The sequence below is a fragment of the Aplysia californica genome, unplaced genomic scaffold, assembly GCF_000002075.1.
Source record: "Aplysia californica isolate F4 #8 unplaced genomic scaffold, AplCal3.0 scaffold00007, whole genome shotgun sequence".
NCBI lineage: Eukaryota > Metazoa > Mollusca > Gastropoda > Aplysiida > Aplysiidae > Aplysia > Aplysia californica.
This window is the reverse complement of record NW_004797277.1, coordinates 2,076,112-2,087,047: the sequence shown is the minus strand read 5'-3', so window position 1 is coordinate 2,087,047 and position 10,936 is coordinate 2,076,112. Positions and strand designations below refer to the sequence as shown.

The 10,936-nt window shown below is 38.4% G+C and overlaps 1 protein-coding gene across 1 annotated transcript in view; it reads right to left on the bottom strand.

Annotated features, from left to right (window-relative positions):
* LOC101854913 (dynein heavy chain 6, axonemal) overlaps positions 1-10,936 on the bottom strand; it is a gene marked incomplete in the record, with an annotated part of 110,656 nt that overhangs the window by 99,160 nt on the left and 560 nt on the right. Inside the window, 9 exon segments of the mRNA XM_035969378.1 lie at positions 291-555; positions 2,298-2,360; positions 4,245-4,360; positions 5,571-5,738; positions 6,564-6,700; positions 7,138-7,339; positions 8,086-8,393; positions 9,203-9,303; positions 9,773-9,930. Of these exon segments, the coding sequence (XP_035825271.1) occupies positions 291-555; positions 2,298-2,360; positions 4,245-4,360; positions 5,571-5,738; positions 6,564-6,700; positions 7,138-7,339; positions 8,086-8,393; positions 9,203-9,303; positions 9,773-9,930 (1,518 nt within the window).

The following is a 10,936-nucleotide window of genomic DNA, read 5'->3' as shown; positions in this document are numbered from 1 at the left end:
GTGTGTGTGTGTGTGTGTGTGTGTGTGTGTGTGTGTGTGTGTGTGTGTGTGCATTTGCATGTGCGTGCATGTGTGTGTGTGTGTGTGAGAAAGAGAGAGAAGAGTATGTGCTGGCGAGTGAATGTGCCTGTATGTGTTTATTATGCTGCATCAAATTTCTCTTTTAGCAGATCAATAAATTGCTATCATCTCATCTTACTTTATCAAGAAATGAATAACAAAATAAGACTTTCAAAGTGAACAAGCCACCCACGAGATGATGAGACTCTCATAGCAAAGAAAATACTCACAGCGCACGATTCCCAGACAATCTCAATGATCTTTTCCCTCAGAGTATTCAGCTGATGCAGGGCACGATCGCACCTGTTCTTCTGGCGACCCTCAAACTCTTGCAGGGTCAAGGTTGCCACTGGGTCAAGGTCAACCAAGGCGATGATGCTGCTGGTGTCTCCATCCTTGAAGACGCTGCGCGCACTCTCACACAAGCTCCTGACGTGGACAAGGCAGCCCTGCAGAACCTCATTGGCTATGAATAGAGACTTGTACAGCTTCACCCTGAAACACAAGTTTTTCACAATTATGTGACGACGCGGTAGTTGGCGAGTGCTCTGGTGTGGTTTGCTCCTTCTTTTCTATCAAACATCTATCGTCCTTTTCTCCCTTCCTTCTTTTTTATGTTTGTTATTCTCTTGCAACACCTCTAATCTTCTGGCGCTCATATGACCTTATGCAGTTGCGAGTGCCGTAAAACCTCTACTAATACATACAATTGTGTGACGACCCGGTGGAATCAGGCGCTCGTCAATTTTTGGGCATGTAGAGTTATTGGTATCATCTGAAAGCTTATTCATTTGCCTTGTTTTTTTAATGAAAAAAATAACCTTTTTATCTTTAATAGAAGTCGATATATTTGCCATTGAAAGAGGTGGGGGTAGCATGGTTTCAGGTGTAAAATTAGCGAGAAAATGGCTGCCAAAGTATGGTAACTTCTATAGCGTGAGAATCCCTGGAAACTAAATATTCACATATTTTGTGCCATAAAACTACGTTTTTCAGTCAAATTCACATGGAAATGTGTTTATATATGGACAAAAAAGGTATTAAGCTAAAAACAAATTTCGGTAAAAACTGACCAACTGGAGGGAAAAAACCTGTTTCTTCGATTTCATTATTTTGACGAGCACCTGATTTCACCAAGATGCCTCACATTTGATAGTTCAGCCACATTTGTGTTGTCAAAGCACACTGTTGTGGTTTTGACTTCCATTTGCTTTACTCAACTTACAATAGCGGTAAAAAAAACAACCTAGGAGAAGTGAAAACTAAATGTTTTTGACTATACTTCACCCTGAAACACAAGTTTTCCACATTTGATAGTTCAGCCGGGTTTGTGTTGTCAAAGCACACTGGTGTGGGTTTGACTTCCATTTGCTTTACTCAACTTACAATAGTGGTAAAAAAAAAAAAACCTAGGAGAAGTGAAAATTAAATGTCTTTTGACTATATGCTCTTAATTTTGTCAACTTTGTATGCCCTTGTAACCAGTTTGAATGGAGTACAACTAAAAACATTTAGTAAGACAAGCCATATGTTACCTTCACAACTGCTGATAATAAATAAATCAAAGATCCCTTTAATGCAAATAAATGTGAATAAAAATTTCTATGAGGTCCAACCTGTAAAAGCCAAAAACATGTGTGATCCAATTCTGATAGCAGGCTACACAAACTTTCACACGTAAGATATGAAAAGCATAAACAACAGATGCAAATCTCTATAAATTTAAAAAACCCACACCTCCCCAATTATGATAAGCCTTTTTCATAGAATCGAGTAACAAAAGATCGACTCCACTACTCATGCACTAAAATTATCTTGGGGTTGGAAAAATCCTGATAATGATTTCTTCTGGTCTGAATTTCTTCGCAAATGAACCTGTTCTCATTAGAAGCTTAGTTTTGGCGATACTCATATCGTAAGCCCTATTCAACATAAGTAAGCTATGTGAGAAACAAGACATAAGTCAAATTTTCTATTTTAGATGGACTTTTTAGATGGACTGAGTTGGTATCAGAGAACCATGAAGACTGAATCTGGGAACGCTGAAACTGGGACCTCTGTGTCAATTAAAGGGAGAGTGCTTAAACCACAATACCATGTTGATCCTTTCTGATCACCATGTACTATCTCTCAAAGAAATCTTGAACATATTCTGTTCTCAAATTCATGATAAAAGTGAGAGAACCGTGGAATGAATCCAAATAAAACAGCAACAAAAGTAAATGAAAGATACTTACTGACTGCCTTTATTCTTCTGTCGATGAATGGCTTTTTTCCAGTTCTTGAAAGCCTTCCAGAGTCTGGGGATTAAAGTAAGACACATGAAGTAAAACCTTACTTTGTTTAAGGTACATACTGGTCCAAGTCCCACTCACACAAACACTGACAAACTAAGGCAGATGATCTCCAACTAGTCACCAATAAAGGCAAAGTTTTACCCTATTCCACAACCATTTAAATTCTTACATTTAGCACCAAAAAAATTCTCAAAGACATTGGCATACTCTATTGGCTCCAGTGGCAAAGTGAGTAGTGAGTTCAGACTCAAAAGTAATGTCAAGCAAGTGTCGGTAGCACACAGCTAAAGTGGGTGGTCACTGGGATGTGTCCTTGAGCAAGTCACGACAAACCCTAGCTCGAAGTAACAGGTCGCTGCATGCACAGTGGTGGCCAGCAATGGCACGTTTGGGAAATTGTTCTGTATTTGTGTGAAATTGTTCTGTATTTGTGTTATTTGCGTGAAATTGTTCTGTATTTGTGTGATATTGAGTATTTATATATGTATTTATATGTATTTATGGATGTATGCATTTATAATCATGTATTCATGTATGTACGTTTGCCATTGTAACCCACATTGCCCCATGGGGATCAATAAAATGTAATTTATAATTCGTTTATTCAGTCCAGCAGTATGAGGGAGGGGGAGGCAGAGTCATAAGAGACATAAACTGATGTACTGTCTGGGGGTTAGGCAATGACCTTTAAAACGGCAGCAGAAGCTGGCGCAACATAAGTCAGGCTGTCTACCACTGATTAAAATCAACAATAGCACTTATGACATACTTTATGCAAAAGTAAGCTGACCACTCAAATATATATATATATTTTCTACATGTCACAGTACCAGTAACCAGGAGGACTTTGGGAAAATGTAAAGGTTTAATGTCCTGTCCAACACAGTAAGATTTTCGATGGTCTCCGAATTTAACGCCCATCTCCGATACAAAAAGAGCCTTTCTCCTCTTGCCCTTTTTAACTCCCAGTGGAGCATAGGCTATCAACAACATTTCTCCAGCGAAGCCTGTCCTGTGCATCCTTTTCTAGCTGTTTCCATGATGTCCCCACCTTTTCCATTTCCGTTAGCAGCCTGCAGTGCCTTCCCTGCCTCGTGCATTGTACGAACATTCCAGGTGCCAAATCTGGTGGTTCTTCAGGTCGACAGGTTTCTCTGCTAGGAGGCTTCCTTTCGGCTTTCACCACGGAGCCAAATCAGGCAATTTATGTAAAGTGCCTTTCTCAAGGACACAGTATCAGAGTGAACTGAGCCTTAAACCCCTGAACCTGCAATCTAACAAATACAAGTTTAAGTAGCCTAACCACTAGGCTACTAACTTATCTCCCAAAGCACAAAAAAGTGCGGTCATGTGACTGGTGCACACAACACCGAGAACCCTGTCCTACCACGAACCACAAAGGATGATGGCATCTCGTCCCACAGTTGCATGTGGGTGTTGACACACAACACCTGGTGCAGCTTCTAAGTGTCCTACAAGCATTTAGCAGTACATTATATAGAAATAATAATGTTGTTAGGTCAGGAAACTGAGAGAAAAAAAAATTGTCATCAGCAAATGAGGGGGTGAGCTGCAAAACCCGCTAAGTGACATTTTGGAGAAAATAAACCCGGGAATTTTTGCTTATACATGCACATTATTACCGGCTATCAAATGCACAAAAGTGTTTTCGGCCAAAACTCAACACATACTTCATAAAAGCCACCAAAAAATCTTCTTTCGTGCATATAGTAGCATTTATAAAAGCTGATTACCTCAAATGTGCTCTAATGGATTTAGCGGGTTTTCCTATCTCAGCCCCTATGATTTAGGAAAAACAGTACTATGGGAAGGATTCAGAAAATGCATTCTGTGCACCAGACTACCCCACTTTATCTTTACGCTCACCTGAATTTCACAAACACTGGGAAATGAAAGACCATGTAGAAGAGTCTCCTCTCCCACAGCCACCAGAGAGCAGGTGTTGCATTGGATTCATTCATCTTGCTCTCATCCTCATAACACTGGTGAAGAAATGATGATTAATAGTGATAGGAATGATTATATGAATACCCCAACACATACAGAATATGTGAGACAGCGTGATGGAATCAGGCTCTCGTCAAAATAATGAAATCAAAGATATTGGCATTTTTCTGCCCGTTTGGCAATTTTTGTCAAATTTTTGTTTTTAAGCTCAACAGCTTTTATGTCTATTTGAAAACACATTTTTGTGTGGATTGTCCCGAAAAACGTTGATTAAAGGTACAAAAATGTACATTTTCATTTTTCAAGGACTCTCGCGCATTGAAAGATTCCAAGCGTTGGCGGTCATTTTCTCCCTTATTTTTCCTCTGAAATCAGGTTACCCTACCTACTTCAATCACAAATATTTTGACTTCTATTAAAGATAGATGGGTACTTTTTTCACCGAAAGATAGACAAATGAACAGGCTTTAAGATGACACCAATAACTCCACATGCCCAAAAATTGACGAGAGCCTGATTCCACCACGCTGCCTCACATATGATACTGTCTTTAAACAAAAAAAACAAAACAAACAAACAAAAAACCCCCACAAAAATGGGGAGGGGGAGTTGGTGAAGTAATAGGACACTGATAATACTTGGGCTACATATTCTCTTTTAATTTGAAAGAATTGTACATCATCCATCCAGAAAGAAAAAGAAGATTGAAGGCAAACAACACAAAAAAGGAAGATAGAAGAAGTAAGCTTAATACAGTCATTTTCACACACTGCACTTTGACAATTTAAAGTTTAAGAAATTCATCGGTGCTCTATAATGAAAAGTAGATTGCTAAAATTCATGAAATTTTGTAGATAAAAACTTTCACTGTTACTTAAATTTTCTGGAGATAAAATCCATCATTTTTTTCCCTCATAACATCCTTTTTCCACAGACAGCAGAAATTGTAGAAACTGGTAAGAGCTTTCCTTTTTTTTTCAAGCAATCATTTAAAAATATGCTCTATTAAAATTCTTTCAGAGAAAGGGTGCAGACTATGATTATCTTTTTGTAAAGACTTAAGACATAGATCGACTTGAAAAAAAGTCCTCTGGATATCATCGATTCATAATCAGGTTTCAACATCTTAACCCAATAGTTCTTTTATTTCATGAATAGGAGACTCGGTCTCTCATTCCACCTTCCGGGCATTTCTCATCTCTCTGATACCCATTCAATAGCAGATTGTACAGTACGCCCTCTTACCATTGTGATGTACGAGGCACTGACAGAGAAGTACATGGGTTTCGACCTGGCGGTGTTGGGAGACACGATCTGAAGGTCATACGGATTGTAGCGGGCTCGAAGATTGTTGCGATTGCGGGGAAGGCAGTAGAAGAACTCGCCATTGTCTTCTTTGGCTTTTGCAGCCTCCTGCAAGGTAGAAAAGAGAAAATATTACTGGCTGGTTTACAAGTTGGCCAAGCTGACAGTACATCTGAACAAAGTAAGTGAAAACCTGAAATGTTTTCAGCATATTATTGTGTCTTATTGAACATCCTACATTCTGATGGGGGTGCAGTGTACGGACTTTAAATTCAGGTCCTCCCCCCCCCTCCCCCACGCCGGAAAAACTTTTATGTTAAAAGGGTAGTTAAAAAAACAATACCAAATGATTTCACACCCTACCATATCACATCTGGCAGTGAAATTTTACTACCATTAGCAAAAGTTGCAGTCACTGAGTGCACGCTTAGAAAGGCAACACAGGTGAGATAGTGAACACATCTGTCATTTCCCTGCTATTATTACTTTTGTCATTGCTGATATTCTATCCGCCAAAATCTTAAATCAGCAACAACAAAAAAGCTGTGAGGATCACAATCAATACTGAGATACCAAAAGGGATAAAGGGAAAAAAAGTATTTAATTACTGTGCGCATTTTTAATAGTAAGAATTGAGAGAATCTCATTAACAAATACGTTCTAATGTAACCATTTGTAATAACACAGTGAATTTTTTTTAAAAGAAAAAATATGACATACACTCTTTAGTTTTTAGTTTTAGTAAGAGTTTTACAGCACATGCAACACAATAAGGTCATAAACGTGCAGAAGAATAGATTACTTGTTACAAGAGAGTAACATACACAAAAAAAGGAGGAGAGATCAGGACGACAGACGTTTGATAGGAAAGAAGGAGCAAACCACACCAGAGCACCCGCCAACCACCCACATATACACTCTAAAACCACTTACTTTCTCATCTTCAGGAATATCTGATAACTTTTCCATTTTCTCCCTTGTATCAGGTCCGTGTCGGGGAATGTCAAGGACCCATCCCAAAGATGTGCGCATTTCAATCAGCGTTTCCAGAACATTGGTGTTTTCTGGGACTAAATACAGAGGAAAATAATGGTAACCTCGATCTCACAAGAATCGAAACAGTAAAACAACAAAATAACACAGTATATGTAAAACAATATTTTTACTAAACATGGAAACACACACGCACGCACACAGCACGCACCCACGCACATACAAATGTACGTACGCAAGCAGGCAGGCAGGCAGGCAGGCAGGCACGCATGCATGCACAAACGAATGCATGCACGCACACACACATGCAAATACATACACATTAACACACACGCAAATACCTGTTACACATTTTCAAATAAATACTCTATTGCTAATGTGATAAAGGGAGTAAACCTACTGAGCTTGAAAACTGTATATTCCTAGAACGTAGTAAAATGTCCTTATGTGAACAGCGAATGATGTGAATGTACTGAATATACGTATAAACTAAGACAACCGAAGCAGAACCTACCTTTGTCATCATATTTATTCCGTTTCAGATATGACAGCATTTTGGAAGGGTCTGGCTTGGAAGATACATAAGACGTTGACTGAGACTTTGTCGTCATCTTGGTTTTTTTGGAATCAAACGAACGCTTGGTATCCACTCCAGCACTCTTTGATCTGTCTGGAAGCTTTGCCGGTAAGTCATGCTGGTTAATCACAATCTGAATCTGCACAAATTAAGAAAATAAGATCCAGTTATAAATTTGCACGCGAAGGAATAAATTACAATGTGCTCTTACCAGCTTTTGCACCACAAGATATACACACACAGAAATAAATAAATTTTAACTCTCTCTCTCTCTCTCTCTCTCTCTCTCTCACTTTCTGGCCTGTCTGTCTGTCTATCTATCTGTCTGTCTGTCTGTCTGTCTATCTGTCTGTCTGTCTGTCTGTCTCTCTCTCTCTCTCTTACACACACACACACACACACACACACACAAATACACACACACACACACACACACACACACACACACACACACACACACACACACTTAAGAAGCTTACAAACACATTTACATGAAACAAAATATATGCAAGTGGATAACAGATAAGGATGAAATTTACAACATTAGAATTGCTGTTGGCAAAAAGGATTTCTCTTACCTCTCTGGACTTGTTCTAAGATGTATTTGGCATCTGCTACACTCTAAAAATTCTACAAGCTAAAGCAGAGTGTTGCAAAGAAGGAGAAGAAAGTTGTAAAAATTCAGTTCACTTGCCTCGGTAAAGCATTGTCTCTGCTCCAATATTCTCTTCCAGCTTTCTTCCTTGCAATGGTCATACTACACAGTCCTTATTAAAAACAAACATAATTAAATATCTAGTACCATTAATTCATTCAAGTTCACTAATACAAACAAAATCGATGGTACAAATGCAGAGATAGTAGGTGGTCTATGCCTCTTTGTACCTGTTTCGCTGCAGCGAGCGTCTCTGAAGCAGCTCGTTTCTCTTTCATCGCCTCAAAGTCCTTGTCCCCCTTGACCTCATTGAACTCATTGCCATCGAGGTCCAGCTCTAGATCCAAGTCCTCTTCTAAGTCTGTGCGAGTCAGTCGGCTTGTGGAGGTGACATTCCGAGATTTCAGCATACTCGTGTCTGTGCCTCGTTTCAGCACACTGCTTGCCTCTGTCTTAGACGGACTTCCTGTTTCATAAGACATTCTGGGGGAGAACAGCTCCTCCATCATATCTACTTCTTGCATTTTGAGCCCTTCCTCTGAAAATTGAGATCCAAGAGAAAACAATAGTACCAACAGTTTTCAGTATGAACTCTTTCTCTGCAGCTGTCATACTTACATACATTAGTGCATGCATTAATGCACAATATTGCACCAATACAGAACAATTTTACAAACAGGCCATTGCTGGTCGTCACTGTGCAGAGTCCATTTTTTACATGATGTTGCCTGTGTTTTTATCAGTTGCACATTTATTACTTTTTTGCTCAAGCTCTTTCAACATCTTGCCTCTTGTAAGGAGGACTATAGCTCAGTTACAGTACCCATAACAGCATTTCTTTACTTCCCAACTTCAGTGCAAACTCAGGAAATGAGGCTCTCGTGGCCTAGAGGTGCGCTGTTTGCTTCTCATTCAATAGGTCTCCGATTCGAAACCTGACAGAGATGAAAAATTATCTTCTCTAAAATTTTTGTCTTTCACCTTTCCTGTTCTCTAATCATGTTCTGTTGTCTGCTTTCAGGTCCACTTTCTGTTCCCCTTCTTAGGGTCGGTAAGATCTAACAACTAGTCTTCTCAGGTAAGGGCAAAAAAATCTCGGAGGTTCCGTGTGCAAGTTGCCCACATTAAAGATCTCTTGGTGGTCCAAAAAAACAATAAGAGTAGGCTCCGGCTGCCATCCAGGCAAAATTCAACATTTATTCCTATCAAACTAAAAATGTTTAATGTGTCCCGCGCATTCATATGACCTTATCCAGTTGTGAGTGCCGTAAAACACTAATCAAAACAAAACAAAAATAATAATACTTAGGAAATAATAAAACTTAAATTAATAAAACTTCAACTTACCATAGTCTAGTTCATCAAACTCTGAAGCTTCACCAGTGGAACTGCTAAGATCCCGCGGTGTTTCTAAAGGAGCTAACAAACCAGGGCGTTTTCTGTTGATTCTGTAGTTAAAAGGAAATAGATTTTTAAAGTTATTAGTTTTTAAATTCATTTCCCCTTTCTCAGAGCATGTTTCTTGTTTACGAAGCGGAATCATACTTCTTGTCTGTCAGTAGATTGATTCATTAGTCATTTACTATAACTGCAAAAGTTGTGTCTGTCTTATTAAGAGTTCCATTTGTTCAAGGATAATAGACAATGAACGAGAATAGTGAGGCCAGAACGAGAGCTCAGCTCAAATCTCTTGCATCCACTAATGAGGTCAACCCTGGAAAATGATTAACACCAGTGCCAAACCATATTAAACAGAAATACTCTTGGATAAAAAAATAATAAAGAGAGACTAAAATATTCTTTCAATAAGTAAGGTAAAGTTTGTAATTCACATGGTCAAATTCTATTGAATATCTTCTAATTAACATTTGAAATCTCAATACAGTCAAAACTTGCATGTTATGAGAGTAAACTCACATGTTCTGCAAAATTGAAGTCTCCTGTGCAGTCCATTTGGCAGATGATTTTGACATGTCTTGATGTGCTCCAGCCGTTTTCCTTGGCAAAGAAGTTGGCAAAGGTTCTAGTACTGTGCTTCTTTTAAGAGTATTAGGAAGTCCTGTCAGGTCATCTCCCTAAACACATACATGAGAACACCGCACTAAGTTTAAACAAATATACATAATGCATGATTTTTTCAATAGTGCTTACAAACTACGACAGAAATTTTTTTATATATATATATATCTGTTGTCACTTGACAAAGTAGAGATTGTATAAACTCTTCCTGACCGTTCTAGCCTGGACAAAGAGCTCGTATCGGCCAGGGCTGATACACATCAAATAATGAGGAATCTATGATTGGTATTTCATAGTGCTGTTATTCATATATTATGTGTTTATTCTTAGATTCTGAAGACACTTGGCAATCATCTCCTGGCAAGAGAGGAAACTTTTAAGTAACAAGATACTCTCCTTTGTCCCCTTGATAAATACCTGCATTTAGAATGTTTGAATTCGCTCTACCACCTCCACCCAGCTGGCTCACAGGATCATTCGAAAAATCTGCTAGACCTTGTTATCTATAATCAAACTGTACATTTACTGCTTGGATCATTCATTTCTTCTAAGTATCGAGTTATTCTGTTCAAATAGGTTAAATACGAGCAAAGCTAAAGAGAAGTTAGTGATGCTGAGTACTTAGATGACAAAATTGACTGCAAAGAGAGGAGGCATTTACCTCTGTATACTAAAAGTTAACATTTTCCTCTCTCAAAAATAAATCCTAAAATAACAGCATGTTGTACATTTCCAGTTAGTAATAAAAATTACTTTAGAAAACGTAACAAACAAAAGAAAAGAGGAATGACACCAAAAAGACAAAACAAACACTGCAGGCACACACTAATGCAGTCAACATCAAATTTTCAATTCATTTGCTAATAAACTAAATCTTATAGTACAATAAACGACGCTCATTATCTTTTTTAAATCCAATACTAAGTACCACAACTTGTCACGCCGCTACCAAAATGGCACATCTCAGTTTTGCTACTTTTGAGATAAAAGAGGAAAAAACTGTTTAAACAAGACTATTTATCATCTAATAATGCATGTATCTTTTGTGATTGCCAGCGCATT